This window comes from Melanerpes formicivorus, unplaced genomic scaffold (genome assembly GCF_026170545.1).
Source record: "Melanerpes formicivorus ecotype bairdi unplaced genomic scaffold, bMelFor1.0.p_v2 SCAF_26, whole genome shotgun sequence".
Taxonomy (NCBI): Eukaryota; Metazoa; Chordata; class Aves; order Piciformes; family Picidae; genus Melanerpes; species Melanerpes formicivorus.
The window spans coordinates 10,440,870-10,461,688 of record NW_027142378.1 but is presented as its reverse complement, the minus strand read 5'-3'; the positions used below and the strand labels follow the sequence as shown (position 1 = coordinate 10,461,688).

The window sequence follows — 20,819 nt, the reverse complement described above, 5'->3', positions numbered from 1 at the left end:
GGCAGCAGCAGAGCAGATGTGTGAGACAGGCAGAGCAGAAAAGACCCTGCTCACTACAGCATAGTCTCCTGATGCCCAGCATGCTCTTATCTTGCACTTATCTACCACCTATCTATCCTCCCTAGCACTTGGCTGCAGGCTGACCTTCCTGCTCACTTCCCAGCGAGCCAGCAATGCTCATGTCCTTGGTAGTGTGGAACCTGTCAGATCCAATCAGCCTGGAGTTCCCTTTGCTGTCTGGGTTAAAGCAGTGCTAGGAAGCACTGTCCTTGTAGCCAACTCCTGCAAGCCTTCTGCTCAGGACCTCTGTCAGGGATTTCCCTGGCACACACAGTATTGAGCAGGGCAAATCATACAGTCAGAAGGGTTTGGGTTGCAAAGGACCTTAAAGGTCATCTAGTTCCAAGCCTTCCACCCTGGCCAGGCACACCTTCCACCAGCCCAGGATGCTCAAGACTCTGTCTAACCTGGCCCTGAACACCTCTGGGGAGGGGGCATCCACAACCTTGCTGGGCAACCCCAGGAGGGACAAAGCATTATTGCCTTAAAAAAGCAGAGATCCCTACAGGCAGCTTGTAGGGGGCAGACTGCACAGGTAACTGTACAGAGAGCCAGCCTTAGCTTTGGATACATTAACTGCTTGGATCAAGCTTACCACCAGGAAGAGGCACTTTCCATAGGCTGAAGGCAGGACCTGGCATGTAAAGTGGGGCAGAGCACCAAGCTTAGGTGGCTGGCAGGGGTGCAGCATCCCCCTGCCTTACTGTGCACTCTCCCATTTCAGTTAGTTCAGGAGAAAGGAGTACATCATCTGGCCACACAAAAGGACTGAGTCACAGCAGTAACATTTGACCCAAACTGAAGCAGAACCACAACACTGTTGAGGTTGGAAGAGAGCTTTGAGATCCTCCAGCCCAGCTGCTCACCCAGAGCTCACAATCCACCACTGCTGCTAAGCCACTGCCACTAAACCACAGCCCTCAGCACCACAGCCATCCATCTTTTAAACACCTCCAGGGGTGGTGACTTCACCACCTCCCTGGGCAGCCTGCTCCAGTGCCTGAGAACCCTTCCTGGGAAAAAAAATGTTCCTAATATTCAGCCTGAACCTCCCTTGGAACAATCTGAGGCTCTTTCCTTTGGTCCCTGGTCACTAGTTTGCATGTGAGAAGGCACAAACCCCCACCTGGCTCCAACCTCCTTTAAGGTGCTTGAAGATACTTTTGTTTGACAGGTGTCCAGGAAGGATAGGGACAGAGATAGGGACAGAGACAGGGAAAGGCATAAGGATAGGATTGAAGGACAGGGGGAAGGAATGGGACAGAGACAGGGATAGGCATGGGGAGAGGATTAGTAAGAGGTGTAAGGATAAGGACAGGGATAAGGGTAAGGAATGGGACAGAGACAGCAATAGGGTTAAGGATAGGGGTAGTGACAGGGATGAGGAGAGGGATTGGGACAGGCATAGGGATAGGGCTGTGGATAGGGGTAGTGGTATGGAAAGGCATGGGCAGAGGGATAGGGACCCCCACCTCGCTCCAACCTCCTTACAGGTAGTTGTAGAAGGCAATAAGGTCTTCCCTCCACCTCCTCTTTTCCAGACTGAACAACCCCAGCTCCCTCAGGTGTTCCTCATGCAGCAGCAATCCCACTGCCCATCATCTCCCCCAAGAAGTGCTGCTGCATGGCAGTGTGTGCACACCATACATGCAAACAAGATAGGTACCAGGCCCACCCTGAGCGGCTCTGACCACAACAGGGACAGTAGCTTTGTCACTTGTGGGCTTGGAGGTGTGAAGACTGAGGTATGCTGACTTAAGAACCATGGCTGCTGACAGCTGTCCCCTTCCACATGCTGGAGTAACATCTGCAGAAGATCCCAGTGAAAAACCAGCACCTACCCCACACACCAAACCTTGATGGGACTTCCACTCTCCCCGGTTTTGGGCTAATTGTTAGCAAGCCTGTTTGACCCTGTGCTGTCTGCACTCATGACTGGTAGTATCTTAAGACTAACAAGCTCCAAGCCAAGAGGATAACACAAGACAACCACTGCAGCTGTGCCAAGAAAATACCAAAGGCTGCAGAACTTTGAGTATGCTGACACTGAGAGACAGCACCAGCAGGCAGTGGCGGGAGACACGGTTGAAAGCAGACATCTCCGTGTTTCACACAGCTCTGACAGGACAGTTGGGAACAAAAGGACCCCAAAAACGATCAGGAAGTGTAGTTTACAGCAGAACAGAGGGGAACCAAGCAGAGAGGAGCTGCCTGCAACACCAGAGTATCTCCTGGAGAAAGAATCGTAGAGGTGTTCCAGTTGTTAACGACCTCTAAGATCACCGAGTCCAACCATCAACCCAATACCACCATGGCCATGAAACCACGTCCTGAAGAGCCATCATGAAGCCATGTCCTGAAGAGCCATCATGAAGCCATGTCCTGAAGAGCCAAGGCCACACATTTCTTGAACACCTCCAGGGACAGGGACTCCACCACCTCCCTGGGCAGCCTGTGCCAATGCCTGTCCGAGAGTCACAGCCACGATACCCTGGAGAAGTCAGCACGTGCCAAGAGAGAAACCAAATGCTCCCCTTCAGGCCCCACAGCTGTTAGCTTCTCCAAAGGCTATTTCTGTATTCATCCCCCAAAAAAGCAGAACAGTCACACAGAGGGACATGGAGAGCAGACACCCCTGTCACAGAGGACGTGGCACACCAGGGACATGACCTCAGAGGGTGACGGACTTGTTAGGAGCACAGAGATCCACAGGAAGCATCCACTGCAAATCCATAGGCAGCTCAAACCTTGCTGCATCCTGAAGTCACTGGAAGAGTCAGCCAGCCAGGGAGCACTTGTCCTCAGGTAGATGCTGAGATACTTCAGGTCACCCAGCTAAAGCAGGACCACACCAAAAGGAGGAAAAAGAGGCAAATCTTTGAAGCCCCTGGTGAAGGCTGGAGCGGACAGCAAGCACAAACCAGTCCTCCAGAAAGGCTATGAAAGCACCAGAGGAGTGCAGGCATCTGGGCAGCTGGGTCTGCTCACAGCAGGGAGGATGCCTCTGACAGCTAACCTGGCTCCAAATGAAGGGGATAAGAACAGGCAGACTCTGGCAGAATAAAAAGAAGAATATCATAAAGAAAGACACAAATAAAAACCTGAGACCACCTCCTAAAGGATAAACCAAATCCTTTTCCCAGGAGGAGGATGACATCCAGAGCCTGTTGGCACAGGTGAGCTGCCTGCAACTTGTCCATGGGAAGAGCTCACAGGGGCAGCAGCAGCAGCAGAGTGGCAAAGCTGCAGAGATCCTCCTGCATCCCTACCCCCAGGATGCTCCCCACAGCCAGACTTCTCTCCTGGAGGTGTAGCTCTGCTCAAAGTACCAATGCAAGAGGTAAAACAGGAGACAAAGCCAGCAGTGATGTTTAGCCAGGACCCCACAGGACCAAGATGTGCTGTGTGCTGGAGAACTGGGAGGAGGAAGCCTTTGCAGGGGCAGAGGAGGAGATGCAGGCAGCTGTAAGGGCAGCAAACTCCACTTCACCCCATCACATAGAAACCCTTGCTGGGCTGAGCGGTGCAAGGACAACCATGGCATCAGGAGAGAGAGCTCTAACAGCTTTTGGAAATGAGAGTGCCCCTGAGAGCTCCTGGGCTCTCTCAATGAGTCATGCACAACAGACACCTACAGCTTAGTCTGTTTGCAGGCTCTCATGGGAACAGCTGTTATAAAGCAACTCAGCTGCCAGGGCAGGGGAAAATCCTTCAGTGGGCACACAGAAAGCAGGAACCAGGGCAGCACTGTGTGCTGCTGGCAGCTGTTTGCCAAAGCCACCAGCTCAGCTAGCACCACCAGCACAAGCCAGCTGTGGCCAGCTGCAGAGGGCAGTTGTGTACAGGGAGAGGTTAGGTCATGGTTGGGCTTTTCCAACCAGGCAATTCTATGATGCCATGACACTGGGAAATGCTTCCAGGTGCAGCCAGAGACAGATAACACATCAGGCCTGGGAAAAGCAATCCTGATGCCCCAGTTACAGTGGTGGCCTCAGCCCTGACTTGCCTGCTCTCTCTCCAGAGCAAGCTCTGTGGGCAGGGCACTGAAGGCAGTGGCACAGCTGTGTCACTCTGGATGCACCATGGCTGCTCCCAGGCTCCCCGTCTCAGAAAGGTGCAACCAGAGAAGGCACTCGGAGGAACACCCAGACACAGAAGAGCTGTGTGTCCCAGAGCAGAGCTAATAGCTGACAAGCTTGAGAAGCAAAGAGAGAGCTTCTAGATAACCTTTTATGCTCCAGAAGTCCTTGCTGGAGGATGCCGTAGGTGCTCAAAGCTCATATGGGCTTTCAAGATTACAGGGTGAGCTGACAGCAAGAGTTCAGGGCTGCTCAGTGGAAGGTTTTCCCTTCCAGCAGCAGGAGCTGGGATCTGAACAGTCCAGCAGAGTACTTCTGGTTTAACACATTGCAACAGGGATACCCTGCTCCTCGTGGCACAGGGTGTATGTGATGCCAGGTATGAGTGCTGCAAGTAGGAGCAGTACATAACTCAGTGCACAGAGGGGCTGGGATGCAGGTTTCACATCAACTTACTTCACAGAATACATCAGGTTGGAAGGGACCCTTCAAAGGTCACCTTGTCCAATCCCCCTGCAGTGAGCAGGGACATCTCCAACTAGATCAGGTTGCTCAGGCACCCATCAAGTATGACCTTGAATGTCCCCAGGGATGGGGCCTCCACATCTCTGGGCAACCTGTTCCAGTATTTCACTACCCTGATCCTGAACTTCCTCCTGACAGCCAACCTAAATCCCCCCTGCTCTAGTTTAAAACCATTACCCCTCTTCCTCTCACCACAGGCCCTTCGAAACAGCCTTCCTGGAGGTCCCCTTCAGATACTGGAATGCAGCTCTAAGGGCTCCTCAGAACCTTCTCTTCTCCACACTGAACAACCCCAGCTCTCTCAGCCTGCTCTCACAGGAGGGAAGCTCCAGCCCTCTGATCATCTTTCTGGCTCTTCTCTGGACTTGCTCCATCAGGCCCATGTCTTTCTTGTGGACACAGTACCCCAGATGAGGTCTCACCAGAGCAGAAGGGCAGAATCACCTTCCTCCATCTCCTGGCCATGTTTCCTTTGATGCAGCCCAGGATGCCGTTGGCCTTCTGGGCTGCAAGTGCACACTGCTGGTTCACATCCAGCTTCTCATCCACCAGTACCCCTAGGTCCTGTTCTGCAGGGCTGCTCTCAATCTCATCATCCCCCAGCCTGTATTGATATTGAGGATTGCCCCAGCCTAGACTTTATCACCTGGCAGCAGGTCTCTGCCACCAGGTGGCACAGCCACAGTCAAGATGAAGAGACTCCTAAGGTAAGGGTGAGCTTCCTGGCTGCTCCCTGCTCCACACCCCTTCCATCTCAGGGCTAAGGGGCTGGCAGTGAAGTTCCCACCCCCAGGAATGCCAGCCTCACCATTCAGACACTCCATTTCAGGCTCCTCGCCCTCTGGGTGCTTCTTCAGCCTCTTGGCTTTCCTCCGCTTCTTACAGTAGAACATCAGCCCCAGCACGATGATAATGTAGGCAACAGCTGCCCCCACTGAGAGCCCAATGGTCTGGATCATCTTGTAGGGGGTGTGGCTGCCTGGCCCCTCATCCTCTTCAGCTGCTGGCTTGTCTGTGGGGCAGAGAGCACTAAATCCATGAGGGTGCAGAGGGGTTCCCCAATCCTGTCCAGGAATGTGCTGAAAGACTGGGAAAATCCACCTCCTTCCCCCAGTGCTGTGGCCACTCCTCCCCCATCCACAGGAGGCACAGCACACAGTGCTGCATCCCCAGAAGGGCAGGGGTTGGAAGGGACCTCTGGAGAGCCCAACCCCCCTGCCACAGCAGGGACCCCTGGAGATCACCCAGCCCAACCCCCCTGCCACAGCAGGGACCCCTGGAGATCACCCAGCCCAACCCCCCTGCCACAGCAGGGACCTCTGGACATCACCCAGCCCAACCCCCCTGCCACAGCAGGGACCTCTGGACATCACCCAGCCCAACCCCCCTGCCACAGCAGGGACCTCTGGAGAGCACCCAGCCCAACCCCCCTGCCACAGCAGGGACCTCTGGAGATCACCCAGCCCAATCCCCCTGCCACAGCAGGGACCTCTGGAGATCACCCAGCCCAACCCCCCTGCCACAGCAGGGACCTCTGGAGATCACCCAGCCCAATCCCCCTGCCACAGCAGGGACCTCTGGACATCACCCAGCCCAATCCCCCTGCCACAGCAGGGACCTCTGGACATCACCCAGCCCAACCCCCCTGCCACAGCAGGGACCTCTGGAGAGCACCCAGCCCAACCCCCCTGCCACAGCAGGTCCACCTAGGGCAGGCTACAGAGGAAGACAGGCAGGAAGGTTTGGTGTGGCAGTTTGAGCTGGGTGCCCCCCTGCAATGTTTACTTCCTGTGTCCAGAAGTCCAGCCCAGAGGGGTGGACACAGGAAGTTATGTAGTATTTCCTAGCACAATCCTTTGCACCACTACAAGATGCAGTGCAGAGTCTAGCACCTCCTCTTTTCTTCCTCCTCCATCAGCTGGTAACTGGGGGAGCTGCCTCCTGGCTTTGGGCTTGGCTAGCCCCAAGGCCACAGGGGGATGGGCAGTCTCAGATCTGGCCAGCTGAGACTAGCCTAGCAGTGGGGGCGGGAAGAAGGAGCCCTGGGGGTCTTGGGTGTACCCTCAGGTGGGGATGGGATCTCTCTGGGTCTGCTTTGGGGTCTCTGTCACTGTGCTTTTGGCTGTCTGTGACTGTTCACTGCTTTCAGTTTAAACTTTCCATCACTTTTGCCATCCGTTTGTCTGAGTGTTTGCTGTCGCCAGGGGTGGGGCAGGGGGCTGCCTCAACCCAGCACATTCTTGCTAGCAGAGGATGGTTATGGTGGGAGGGGGTTTGCCCCCAACCCCTTTACATTTGGGCAGCCTCTGCGATTCGCCAGCAGGAGCCCGGCGGCAGGGCCCGAGGCGGGGGGCTGGGGCCAGCGGGAGGCTGGGGCCGGTGGGGGGCCGCACCGCAGCCCCTTACCCGCCGCAGCCCCTTACCCACCGCAGCCCCTTACCCGCCGCAGCCCCTTACCCGCCGCAGCCCCTTACCCGCCGCAGCCTCTTACTCACCGCAGCCCCTTACCCACCGCAGCCCCTTACCCACCGCAGCCTCTTACTCACCGCAGCCCCTTACCCGCCGCAGCCCCTTACCCGCCGCAGCCCCTTACCCACGACGTAGAGGAAGGCCTCGCGGTGCTTGATGTTGCAGCTGTTGCCGGCGATGCAGGTGTACTTCCCCGAGTCCTCGCTGCTCACGTCGTAGATCACCAGCGAGCCGTTGGGCATGATCTGAATCCTGCCAACCACACACAGCCCTTTGCAAGCACCAGAGGGCAGAGGCAGCCTTCAGGCACCTGCAGCCCCCTCGCCCCCAGGAGGCCCCAGCCCCGCGTCCCCAAGGTGCTAGCACAGAATCATGGAAAGGGAGAGGTTGGAAGGGACCTCTGAAGATCAGCAAGTCTAATTCCCCCCCTGCCAGAGCAGGATCACCTAAAGCACATCACACAGGAGCATGCCCTTGAAAGTCTCCAGAGACAGAGTCTCCACCACCTCTCTGGGCAGCCTGCTCCAGTGCTCTGCCACCCTCAAAGCAAAGAAGTTCCTCCTGATGTTTAGATGGAGCTTCTTGTGTTCAAGTTTGTTCCTGTTATCTCTCCTCCTGTTACTGGGGAGCACTAAGGAGAGTCTGACCCCATCTCCCTGACACCCACCCCTCAGGTATGTGTAAGTATAAGATCTCCCTCAGCCTCCTGTTCTCCAGGTTAACCAGCCCCAGCCCTCTCAGCCTTTCCTCACGTGAGAGATGTCCCAGTCCCCTCAGCATCTCACTGGCCCTGCACTGGACTCTCTCCAGCAGTTCTTTGTCCTTCCTGAGCTGGGCTGCCCAGCTGGGTTGTCTTGAATCCCAGGCTGTGCAGTGCTCAAGAAAGAATGGCTGTTGCCCAAGTGCAGCTTGGCAGACTTGGGGCCAGGAGAGTCCAGGCTCTGGGACATGGAAATGACTGACTGTGTGCCCCCCAGGCTGGGAACCCAAGACCACAGCATCAGCACACGTTGGGTAGGTGTGGGGAGCACCCCTCTGTGCCACCTCACAGTTAGGGCAGGGGGCTGCCTACCTGGGCAGGAGCTTGCCGGGATCCAGAAGCTTGTCCTTCCCTTTCCACTGGATGTGTGGCACAGGGTCTCCCTCTGCCTGGCACTGGAACATGGCTGTGTGCCCCTGGTACACTGTCATGGGCTCTGGCTCCAGCTTGAAGGTGACATAAACTGAAGGCAGAGAGCCCAAGAAGAAGGCTGTCAGCTCCTGGGAGGGGGCTGAGCTCCCAGGGGCTAGCAGGGCCAGCCCTGGCACGGCGCCACGTGCCCTCCCGGGCCGCGTGCGAGACGCTGACAAACCGAGACACTCAAGTGCCACAGGGCAGAGCTCGGGGTCAGGCCAGACAGCTGGCAGCTAGATGCCACCCAGGCAAGCACACTGCTGGGCCAGCACAGCAGGGCACCTCCCTGCCTGCTGCAGAGCCCTCACCTGCTACCACGAGCTGCACGTTGGCGCGGATCTCGCCTTGCGGGCTGTTGGAAGCGATGCACGTGTAGTTCCCAGAGTCACTCCTGCTCACCTTGTGGAAGGACAGGATGCCAGCATTGTGGCTGACGTGGGCTGGCAGGCTGCTCCCATCTGCAGGAGGCAAGGAAAGGGATTGTATACAGAATCACATAGAATGGCTTGGGCTGGAAGGGACCTTCGAGGTCATCTAACTCCAACCCCTTTGCCACAGGCAAGGATACCTCCCACTAGAGCAGGTTGCTCAAGGCCTTGTCATAAAGTCACAGAATGGTCTGGTGGGAAAGAACCTCCAAAGGTCATCCAGTCCAACCCCCTCTGCAGTCAGCAGGGACATCCTCAACTAGATCAGGTTGCACAGAGCCCTGTTGAGTCTCACCTTGAATATCTCCAGGGATGGGTCCCCAACCACCTCCCTGGGCAACCTGTTCCAGTGTTTAACCACCCTCATGGTGCAGAGCTTGTTCCTCACATCCAATCTAAATCTGCTCTGCTCTGGTTTGAAACCACTGCCCCTTGTCCTATCACTGCAGGCCTTTGTACACAGTCTCTCTCCAGCCTTCTTGCAGGCCCCCTTCAGGTACTGGGAGATCATTATTAGGTCTCCCCAGAGCCTCCTCTTCTCCAGGCTGAACAATCCCAGCTCTCCCAGCTTGTCCCCATGGGGGAGGTGCTGCAGCCCTCTGGATCATCGTGCACGAAGCACTGCGCTCCGCTGCACAGCTCCCAGGCAGCTGCAGCACCCCTGCTTCACCCATGCTGGAGGTGAGCCAGCACAGAGTTCCTGGGACCCCAGAGCATAGACAAGCCCTATCCCATCCGAGTGCCCCTACCTGATTTGGTCCACTGGATGGTTGGCTTTTCCCGGCCCGTGGCGGAGCAGGACACGGTCACCTCCTTATCGAACTCCATGCACTGCAGGGGCTGGGGGGGCGGCGTGAACTTCAGGTTCTCTGCCGGGAGACAGACGTTGCCGTTAGGCCCCCACAGCTGCAGGAGGCACCCGCGCTGGGGGGCGGGAAATGCCTTCCCGCAGCCTGCCAGGCAGAAGAGAGCGCCAGGAGGAGCGGAGGTGGGGCGCTGGGAGCGTACCCAGGACGTGCACCCGGGCGTAGCCCTCGATGCTGCCGGCGGGGGTGCTGCTGACGCACTTGTACAGGGTCCCGTCGTACACCTCCACGTTGTTGATGCGCAGCGTCCCGTTGGCCGAGATCTCGAACCGCGAGTCCTGCCCGCGGCCATGCAGGGGGGCAAAACCCACACTGTCACCAGCCCTGCCCTCAGACCTCGCCTGGGGCCCTCCCGAGGCTCCACAAGCCCTGCAGCACACCGCCGAGAGACACAGCCCTGCCGGGACCCACGTGGAGGGCAAGCTGCAGTGGCAGCTCACTTGGTTAGGGCATGATTAGGGGACTCGAGCATCTCCCCTGCGAAGAGAGGCTGAGAGCCCTGGGGCTGTTTAGCCTTGAGAAGACTGAGAGGGGATCTGATCAATGCCTATCAATATCTGAGGGGTGGGTGTCAAGTGGAGGGGGCCAAGCTCTTTTTGGTGGTGTGCACTAATAAGACAAGGAACAATGGAGACAAACTTCAACACAGAAGGTTTCAGCTCAACATGAGGAGAAACTTCTTTACAGTGAGGGTGCCAGAGCCCTGGAGCAGGCTGCCCAGAGAGGTTGTGCAGTCTCCTTCTCTGGAGACTTTCAAACCCCACCTGGATGCATTCCTGTGCAGACTACCCCAAATGATCCTGCTTTGGCAGGGGGATTGGACTTGATGCTCTCTAGAGGTCCTTCCCAGCCTCCAACATACTGTGCTACTGTACTTGTCACTGCCTCACAAGCACAGGGCTGGCTGCCAGCCGAGTGGCTAAAGACAAGCCAGGTGTGCAGCCATACACCAGCAGGATGGAGATGGTGCCAGGGACGAGGCCAGAGTGAGTGTGACAGTGATGCTGGGCCTAGGAGCCATACGGGAAAGAGCAGCAGCAGAGGAATGAGCCAAGCAGATGCCTGGCAGAAGTGCCCCTGAGTGGCAGGGGCTGGGAGGTGCCTTCCAAGCCCTAACGTCCTGCCCCACTGCCTCACCTCAGAGATGGAGACGCCGTTGCGGTACCAGGTGACAGTGGGTCTCAGGGAGGCCTTGCTCAGGCAGTGCAGGTATCCTGGCTTGCTCTCTTCCAGCTGGCTGTCCTTGGGCATCACCACCCACTTGGGCATCGCTGGGCATGGAGGGAAGGGGTTAGGCAGGGAAGGGGTTATGCAGGGCTGCTCACCACCCCTCTGCCCAGCACCAGGGCATCCCAGACAGGCAGTGTGCAGCCAGCCAAGGGTCCCTGCAGCCCAGCCATGAGATGTGCCTCTGTGTAGCAGTGAGGTGATGCACCATCCCCACCCAGCTCATCTCAGCCCCCTCTCCAGCCCCTTTGTCCCCTCCCAGCCCTTCTCAGAAAGCTGCCTACTAGCCACAATGATGTTCAGCTCCTGTTTCTTCTCTCCAGCCTTGTTAGCAGCATGGCAGGTGTAGGTCCCTGCATCTGTCTCGTTGATGCTGGTGAAAACGAGCTGCTCTGCTTCTTGGTGCACCCTGCCAGCAGTGGGAACTCGTTCCTGGTTCCTCTCCCACCAGACCTCAGGCGTGGGTACGCCTCGGGGGGCAGTGCAGGCCACACGGTGCCCTTGGTTCGCCGTCAACACCTTCGGGGTGAAGGGTGCCATCTCTTCTATCTCTAAGAGGTGCAACAGACAGCAGGGCTCAAACAGGGCAGGAAGGTGTAGCTAATCCACCAGCAGCACCATCTCCACAGCAGGTACCAGCTGAGGGCAGGCCTGCACAAGCTGTGCTTGCCCCACTCCTCCAGGCAGCAAAGTCGAGCCGCTTCACAGACACACCAAGCAGATCTCCACACAGCGACCCACTGCTATGTTGTCCCACAGCTCCAGAGGGACACTGAGGCTCTGGGACCCACTGCCCACGCTGCCATCAGCCCCAGGATCTCACCTGCTAACTGCAGAGTCGCCTTCAGCACAAGAGCTTTCCCCCTCTGCCCATGGCCAACGCACTTATAGACACCGGTGCTGCGAGCCCTCACTTGGGTGATCAGCAGGGAACCGTTGGCAAAGATGGTGGTCCTGGGCATAGGGGGAGAGGCAGAGCTCAGTGGGCATCTCTGCAGGACACAGACCAGAGACACAGCCCTGTGATGTCCTACATGAGCCCTTGGAACCAAGAGGGAGATTCTGTGCCGAGTCAAAGCTTCCCAGTGCAGGGGGAGCAGCACATATAAACCAGGAGATGGTGGGACACATCCTTCATGGAGGAAATGAGCTAAGAGAAGTCTGCCTCTTGGAGAAGAGCTGACTCTCACCAAAGATGATTAGGGGGACCAGGTGGCACCTGGGAACTGCCAGGCCACTGGGCATCTGGCAGCCAGACAGCATCACTTGCCTCACACAGTCTGGATGAGAGACATCCTGGGCTCCAGGACCACTGTCTTTGGGCAGCCTGAACTGGGAGATGTCCCCAGCTCTGGGGCTCAGAAACATTCCTGGCTCTAGAGATCACCATGCAGTGGCATCTGAAGGTGCAACACAGCCATAAGGTGGTGCAGATGCTGGGGACTGAGAGGTGTCCCTGAATCTGGGAATTGTCCTAAGTGGGTGTCTGGGGCTTGAGCTGTCCCTGGCTCCACAGAATCACCACACACACACCTCTGGGGATGGGAGGCATCCCCAGACTCTAGGGATCATCATTTGTGGGCATCCAGGACTGACAGCCCCACAGGACTCGAGGACAAACTGCTTGCTGAGTCCTGTGCAGGCACAGGTCATGCACAAGCACCAAGCCCCTGCTGACCCCCAGCCAGCCAAGCTCAGAAACCAATCCCAAGGGCCAGCTCGACGTTGAGTGCCTGCCCTTGGGCACAGCCAGGGTTTGGCCTCTGTCTGTTGCTCCTGGAACAGCATGCCCTTCCAGCCCTCCCCACATCACTGGGGTCCCTGTTACTTGGATTTGTTGGTGATGGGGCTGTCTTCAAAGAGCCACTCCTGGGTGGGAGGGGGCACAGCTGCAAACTGGCAGTCAAACATGGCCTCTTCATTCTTGGTCACGATGAGGTCCTGCGGGACGACCACTGCCTGAGGGAAGCTCTCATCTGCAATGGCAGAGACCACAGTGGGGTGAGGAAAGCAGAGTGAGTGGCCTGTGGTCTCCCTTCACCAGTGCTGTGGTAGTCCTAGGCTATGCCTTTAAAATGTTTTCAACAGATCTTGGGCACAAAGGTAAAAATGTAAATGACTCACTGCTAGGTGTGGAAAGGAAAAGGAAGGCAGTTGTGAGCAATCCCACTGGAGAGAGATCTACCACCACATCTACTTCCCAAAACAATCTTTCCTCTCCTCACTTCTTTGCTCTGCAGAGACACTACCTTGCCTCTGCTTGCCCTTGGCTGCATGGTTTTGGTATTAGCTTCTCTGCTCCTTTCTCCTGTCCCTTCTTTTGTACAGGGGGGCCAGGGGGAGGCAGGAAGGGAGAAGCCAGTCAAAGCCCAGGGGGGCTCTTGTGCTGTCCATTAATGGTAACTGCTGTAGATTTTGTACCTGTTCATTGCTTTCCAGTGTGGATTGTAGTTTTGCTTGTAAATACAGCTTTCATTTGCTTCCAGCTCAGCTGCTCTGGGGAAATTTCAAGCCACAAGTGCTCTGGCTGAAACTCAGAGAAGAGCTGGGGGCATCTTGCAAGCACACTGTGGGCCTGCAGGAGGCAGGCATGCCAGCATGGCTGCAGTTATGCAGCCAGAGCCCAGTGGTAGCTGCTCTGGGGAAAGGCCCTTTCTGCTTCCAGCAAGGCCCTGAGCACCCTGGGTCCTTAGCAAACGTATCAAACCCATCACCAGACTGCACATTCCCTTGTCCAGTTCCAAACACCTCTCTAGGGTCAACATCTTGGGCCCTCCCTGGGCCTTGCCTCCAAAGGCCAATGGGCACTCTTGAAGGTCATCCTTGCACTGATAGCAAGCAGATATAGAATTAATGTGGTTGGAAGGGACCCTTGAAGGTCATCTTGTCCAACCACCCTTGCAGTCATCAGGGACGTCTCCAACTAGATCAGGTTGCTCAGGGTCCCACCAGGCCATAGGAGCTGCACAGCCTCTACCCTCAATAGCTCCCTGCCTTCATCCTTGCACTGATAGCAAGCAGATATAGAATCAATGTGGTTGGAAGGGACCCTTGAAGGTCCTCTGGTTCACCCCCCCTGCAGTCATCAGGGACATCTCCGACTAGATCAGGTTGCTCAGGGTCCCATCAGGCCATAGGGGCTGCACAGCCTCTACCCTCAATAGCTCCCTGCCTTCATCTGACGACAAGCCCGTGCAGAATCCCCTGCAAGAGAGGGGAGGCTGGGGCAGGGCAGGGCAGGGCAGGGCAGGGCAGGGCAGGGCAGGGCAGGGCAGGGCAGGGCAGGGCAGGGCAGGGCAGGGCAGGGCAGGGCAGGGCAGGGCAGGGCAGGGCCGTGAGGACGACTCACCGACGATGTTGAGAGTGAAGTTGTTGAGGCTGCAGACGGAGCCGGCGGCGTTGCGTGCGCAGCAGGAGTAGAGGCCGTTGTGGTCGGGGCCGGCGCTGGGCAGCGTCAGGGTGCGCTCCTTGTTGCTGACGGCGTAGCCGCTGCGGCTGTCGGGGAGCAGGGCTCCGTCCCGCAGCCACTGCCAGGTGGGGCTGCAAGACAGCGGCCGGAGGGTGAGCGGAGGCGGGGCGCCGGCAGGGCTTCCCCGGGGAGCGGTGTGCGGAGGAGCCAGCCCAGAGATGGATGGCCCTTCTGCCCGGCTCGCCCGCCCCGCGGCCCGCCCCCACACAGACACCAAGCCATGAGACATGCAGCCAAGTGGAGGGGACACGACTGGAAAGCGACGGAGAGTGACTGCAGCGACACCAAGCAGCTCAGCGACCGGACTGGGACAGTCTGTCCTTACTGTGCTCCTCGCTACACGGCTCCGAAGAAGCCATTTGCCTTCTCCCCCGGCGGTCAGCCGCAGGCTCAATCCTGCCCTTCACCTTCCCTAGACTCTACTGAATCCTCGCAGGAGAGAGGAGAGACAGAGAGAAAGGGGAAGAGCACCCAGCAAAAGGTGCAGGGGGGACCCCTGGCAGGGTCCGTTCCTCGGGAAGCAACCCTTACCGTGGGTGGCCGTCGATGTGACACCGCAAGACCACTGTGGAGGAGGGCTGGATCTCAGCGACGCTGGCCGGCTGCTTCAGCACCACGTTGCCTGTCTCGATCCCTGTGGGGTCAAAGAACATCAGCACAGCTGGCTCTCCAAACCCACCGCATCACAGCACCTTGGAGGTTGGAAGGGACCTCAAGAGATCACTCAGTCCAACCCCCCCTGCCAGAGCAGGGTCACTTAGGGTAGTCTGCACGGGAATGCATCCAGGTGGGGTTTGGAAGTCTCCAGAGAAGGAGACTCCACAACATCTCTGGGCAGCCTGTGGAGGAATCCTTTTTGCACAGTTCATACCACCCAATCCAATCCCAATACTGGAACAGGCTACCCAGGGAGGTTGTGGAGTCTCCCTCTCTGGAGGGAGTCAAGATGCCTCTGGATGCATTCCAGTGTGAGCTGGTGCAGGTGATCCTGCTCTGGCAGGGGGGTTGGACTGGATGATCTCTTGAGATCCCTTCCAGCCTCTAACATTCAGTGAATCCCTGTCTGCTGACATCCCTCCGCCCCACTCCCCATGGGGCAGCCTGGTAAAGCTGTTTCCAGCCCTAAGGCCTTTGCGGGGGGCGCTCGCCGGCGCGCAGGGAGGGCAGCGGGGGGCCACGCCGCCCTCGCCCCACACTCACACTTGATGTTGAAGGAGGCGTTGGCGGTGCGCGTCTCCTCCCCGGTCAGCAGGTTCCTCGCCACGCACTGGAAGTTGCCCGCGTCCCGGTGCCGATCCACGGCGGCGAACTGGAGGTTGCTGCCCTCCTTGAAGCGCTGCTCGGTGTCCTGGATGGGGAGGCCGTTCTGCAGCCACTCGAACTCCACCTCCGCCGGCTCCTTCACCTCGCAGCGCAGGATGGCGCTGCGCCCGTGCAGGGCGTCCTGCGAGTAGGGCTCCTTGGTGAAGAGGCCCGCGGCCCGAGCCCCCACAGCTGCAAGGCACCGGAGGGAGGGCACGGTTAGAGCGTGGGGAGGGGCCAGAACAGGGAAACATGGGCTCTGGTGAGGCCACAGAGAACACAGAACTGACCAGGCTGGAAGACACCTCAGAGATCATCGAGCCCAACCTATCACCCAACACCACCTGATCAACTCCACCATGGCACCAAGCACCCCATCCAGTCTCTTCTTAAACACCTCCAGGGACAGTGACTCCACCACCTCCCTGGGCAGCACATCCCAATGGCCAAGCTCTCTGTCTGGGAAGAACTTCTTCCTAACATCCAGACTAAACCTCCCCTGGTGCAGCTTGAGACTGTGTCCTCTTGTTCTGTCACTGGCTGCCTGGGAGAAGAGACCAACCCCCAGCTGGCTACAGCCTCCCTTCAGGTAGTTGTAGACGGCAATGAGATCTCCCCTGAGCCTCCTCTTCTCCAGGCTAAGCAACCCCAGCTCCCTCAGCCTCTCCTCATGGGGCTTGTGCTCCAGACCCCTCCCCAGCTTTGCTGCCCTTCTCTGGACATGTTCATTACAAGCCAGGCCTTGACCCAAGAGAAGTTTTCTATCCAGTGCTTAAAACAACAGTGCCAGTCCCAGCCCTGCACTCACCTGGGGACAGTCCAGCAGCTCAACCCCATCTGGGTGCTGCAGAGTGCTTGTGCAAGCTGAGGAGATCAGGCAGCACATCTCCTGCCCTGCCTGACAGGCTGAGTTGCCTACATCTTGAAGCAATCAAAAATTCATTGGTCTCCCTGCCTAACGACATCGCTTGGGAATGCAGCCCTGACCACAGGGCCTCAGCTGCTGCACAGCCCCCAGTCCCTGCTGCCTCTGCAGCCATCTCACTCAGCCACAGCCATGCTGGGGAAGCAGCAGGTAAGCTGGCTGCTGGTGGCATCTGCTGCAGCGTGGCAGCCCACTGCCTGCCCCAAGCACTTGCACCCAGCGGCAGCTGTGGAGGAAGGCAAGCTGGCAGAGATCTCAGCGAGTGATATTTGCCCTGGCTGCAGCACCAGCAGAGCTGGAAGCACACTGTAGTGCTCCACACCCCTGGCCCCACATCCATGCTCCCCTCAACCCTTAGCCACCCACCCGTGTCCAGCGCCCAGCTCCTAAGCATCTCCTCACCGAGCTACCATCTGGACTGATGGCAGAAAGGGAAAAGGAAAGGATCCACTTCACTTTGGACCCAAAGGAGCCTAGGTTACCAACTTCCAGAACAAGAGGACACAGTCTCAAGCTGCACCAGGAGAGCTTTAGTCTGGATGTTAGAAGATCTTCCCAGACACAGAGCTTGGCCATGGGAATGTGCTGCCCAGGGAGGTGGTGGAGTCCCCATCCCTGGAGGTGTTTAGGAAGAGCCTGGATGGGGTGCTTGGTGCCATGGTTGAGTTGATTAGATGGTGTTGGGTGAGAGGCTGGACTTGATGATCTCTGAGGTCTTTTCCAACCTGGTTTATTCTATTCTTGAGACAGCAGAGCTGATGCAAGGCTGTGAGTAATCCCAAAGCTCTCTGCAACCAAACAAGGAATTAAAAGCGTGGGAAGGGGATTTGGGAGAGGGCTTTGTGCAACTTTCCTGGTTTGAAAACCAAGCCCAAAAGCTTAGGGTTTCTGCAGCTTGTAGGCCAGCTCCACACTCCAGCCAGGCCTCAGAGACACTATGCTGCAGACCTGCTTCCATGGGGCACTTGAGCCAAGTTCATCCTTGGGCAGCTGAGCCAGATATGCAAGCTCCTTTAGTGCTCTGCATCTGGAACAGCAGAGTAGAGTCACAACTCATCTGCAGAGCACAGCAACACCCAGAGTACTCAAACTGCACCCTCCTTCCTCCTCTCTCCTTTGGTGAGATGGTAGGCATTGGAAAGGATCTCTGGAGATCATTGAGTCCAACCCCCCTGCCAGAGCAGGACCAGAGAATCCAGCACAGGTCACACAGGGACACATCCAGATGGGGCTGGAAAGGCTCCAGAGAAGACTCCACAACCTCTCTGGGCAGCCTCAGTGCTCTGTGAGCCTCACAGTGGAGAAGTTCCTCCTCATGTTGAGGAGGAGCCTCCTGTGCTGTAGTTTCTATCCATTGCCCCTGGTCCTATCCCAGGGTGCAAGTGAGCAGAGCCTGTCCCCTCCCTCTTGACCCCCAGCCCTCAGATAAAGACTTACTAAATCCCCTCTGAGTCTTCTCCTCTCCAGACTAAGCAGCCCCAGGGCTCTCAGCCTCTCCTCACAGGGCAGTGCTCCAGTCCCTTCATCATCCTGGTAGCTCTCTGTTGGGACTCTCTCCAGCAGATCCCTGTCCCTCCTGACCTGGGGAGCCCAGAACTGGACACAGTATTCCAGGTGAAGTCTCACCAGGACAGACTAGAGGGGGAAGAGAACCTCCCTGGATCTGCTGGCCACACACCTGTTAATGCACCCCAGGATCCCATTGGCCTTCTTGGCCACAAGGGCACATTGCTGAGCCATGGATAACTTGTTATCCACCAGGACTCTCTCAGCTGGAGGGGGACAGGTGGCTTACAGGTACCCAAAACACCCCAGCAAACACCCCCAAGACTCACTGGATGGAATGAGAGGAGCGAGATGCAAAAGCCAGGTCCCCCAAGTCCTTCTGGCAGAGGACATGGCTGGCCAGCATCTCTTCTGGCCTCTCAAAACAGGACCTCAAGTGCAGAGCAGGGGAGCTCCCAGCTGTCCCAGCTGCACTGTGGAGCTGGCTCTCCCTAGGGATGCACAATTAGCTTGCAAGTCTCAGCTCTGAGGTGGGGGCTGGCTGTGTTTCCACTACCAGCTCAGCACCTGGTAACACAAAGAGCCTGGTAACACACAGCTCCAGATTTCTTCCCTGATAGTTCTCTTCAGCAGTTAGCAAAGCTGCCCTGTTGCTCAGGAAGGCACTGCTGCTGCAGCACACAGCTGGGCAGTCTGCTCCCTCTGGCTCCCCAGCCTTGCAGAGGCCTTTGCAGCGCTTTCCACTATGTGAACAACTCTGGCTGTGTCAGCTAAGAGAACCTCAGCCAAGCAAGGTGGCAGCAACAGCTTTTTGCCACCTGGGAATCCACTGCTGATGTATCACCAAGCCTATCATAGCCACACTGTGACCTTTATGCTTCTACCACTGCCACTCTTCAAACCACTGAAGAAACAAAGCTTCTGCAATCGACCCAGCAGCAATGCAGGCTGTTTCTCTTGGAAGAGGAATAGCCAGGTGGAAAGGAAGGTTTGGATGAGTGAGCATACTCTAGACTCACATCACCCTGCAGCACTTGCTCCTCAGCTCAGAAGACCTGTAACAAGGCAAGGAAGACACAGACAGAGCATTACTTTGAAGCTGCCACTGCATCCTTCAGGGCCATGCTTAGCTGCTGCTAAGCCCAGGCAAAAGCAAGAGCCCAGGCCACAGCTACAAAGACCACCTGGCTCCCTGCAATCCCAGAAGGAGAGCTAAGGGCCACAGGCTGCAGGAGCAGGCAGCCCCTCTGAAGAAAGAATGTGCCCTTGTGTCTAAGAGGGCTGCATCAAGAAACTGTGCTCCGCAGGTCTAGGGAGGTTCTCCTCCCCCTCTGCTCTGCCCTGGTGAGACCACACCTGCAATACTGAGTCCAGGTTTGGGCTCCCCAGTTCAAGAGAGACAGAGACCTGCTGGAGAGAGTCCAATGGAGAGCAATGAGGATGATTAGGGGGCTTGAGCATCTCCCTTATGAAGACAGCCCTGGGGCTGTTTAGTCCTGAGAAGACTGAGAGGGGATGTGATCAATGCCTATCAATATCTGAGGGGTGGGTGTCAGGTGGAGGGGGCCAAGCTCTTTTTGGTGGTGTGCACTAATAAGACAAGGAACAATGGAGATGAACATAGAAGGTTTCAGCTCAACATGAGGAGAAACTTCTTTACAGTGAGGGTGCCAGAGCCCTGGAGCAGGCTGCCCAGAGAGGTTGTGGAGTCTGCATCTCTGGATCCTTCCAAACCCCACCTGGATGCATTCCTGTGCAGACTCCCCTGGGTGACCCTGCCTTGGCAGGGGGGTTGGACTGAGTGATCTCTGGAGGTCCCTTCCAACCCCCAACATCCTGTGATTTTGTGACAAGAACACCAACCCCCAGCAGAAGGAAAGGAGAAGTGCACATTCAGGTCCCATGTTCCAGAGGAGCTCACCATGGGATGGACATGTCGACAGCCCCAGATATGGGACTGGTTTATCACCATGTTCTCTGGGGAAGGCCTTGGGTCACAGCAGAAGCCTGGAGTCAAAGGCAAGCACTGACCTCTGCTCAGGAAAGCTCCTGAGCTGTGCTCCTGAGCTGTGCTCCATGCCAAGGCCACTAGGGCCCAGTGGGTGTCAGGTTAGGGGTCCTGGAGGTTCCAAGAAGACATTCCCAGGAAGCATTGTCAAAGAGGCCTTGCCTTGAGGAGCCATTTATGAAATGCAAGCAGCAGCTCAGTCTGCTGCCAAGCCCTCAGGAATGGCTCCAGTGCTGGGGCTCTGCTTTCAGCCCCTCTTGGATCAAAGAGCAGCAGATCCTGGGCTCAAGGCCTGGCTAGCTCCTGAAGGCTGGACAATCAGATCACCCAGCAGCAACATCCCAAGCACTGAGCCCTCTGTGGGGACAAGGCTCCACTCACTGGGGGCAGGTTTAACTCTTTATGTGCTGGGTGTGCATTCCTCAGCAGCAGTTTCTTCAGGAGAGGAACACTCCAGACATTGAAGCCCTGCTGATGATCAGTGTCACATCTCCCACCTGAGAGCCTTTCCCCTCTGCTGCAGCCAGGCACAGCATGGCACAATCCCACTGTCCCTATGCTCTCTGAATCACAGCATCACAGAGTCTCAGGGGTTGGAAGGGACCTCTGGAGATGACCTAGTCCTCTGCCAGAGCAGGATCACCTAGAGTAGGTCACACAGCAACACATCCAGACAGGTGTTGAAAGTCTTCAGAGGAGACTCCACAACCTCTCTGGGCAGCCTGTTCCAGGGCTCTGTCACCCTCACAGGGAAAGTTTTTCCCTCTGATCACATGGAACC

General features: G+C 57.0%; 1 protein-coding gene across 1 annotated transcript in view; it reads right to left on the bottom strand.

Annotated features, from left to right (window-relative positions):
• PTK7 (protein tyrosine kinase 7 (inactive)) overlaps nt 1-20,819 on the bottom strand; it is a 48,215-nt gene that overhangs the window by 3,934 nt on the left and 23,462 nt on the right. Inside the window, exons 2-14 of the mRNA XM_068153628.1 lie at nt 15,498-15,791; nt 14,829-14,931; nt 14,178-14,368; nt 12,657-12,804; nt 11,652-11,782; nt 11,113-11,379; nt 10,739-10,872; nt 9,744-9,879; nt 9,485-9,604; nt 8,616-8,765; nt 8,206-8,356; nt 7,258-7,385; nt 5,473-5,676 (exon numbers count right to left, since the gene is read on the bottom strand). Coding sequence (XP_068009729.1) covers nt 5,473-5,676; nt 7,258-7,385; nt 8,206-8,356; nt 8,616-8,765; nt 9,485-9,604; nt 9,744-9,879; nt 10,739-10,872; nt 11,113-11,379; nt 11,652-11,782; nt 12,657-12,804; nt 14,178-14,368; nt 14,829-14,931; nt 15,498-15,791 — 2,157 coding nt within the window. The remainder of the gene's footprint in view (nt 1-5,472; nt 5,677-7,257; nt 7,386-8,205; nt 8,357-8,615; nt 8,766-9,484; nt 9,605-9,743; nt 9,880-10,738; nt 10,873-11,112; nt 11,380-11,651; nt 11,783-12,656; nt 12,805-14,177; nt 14,369-14,828; nt 14,932-15,497; nt 15,792-20,819) is intronic.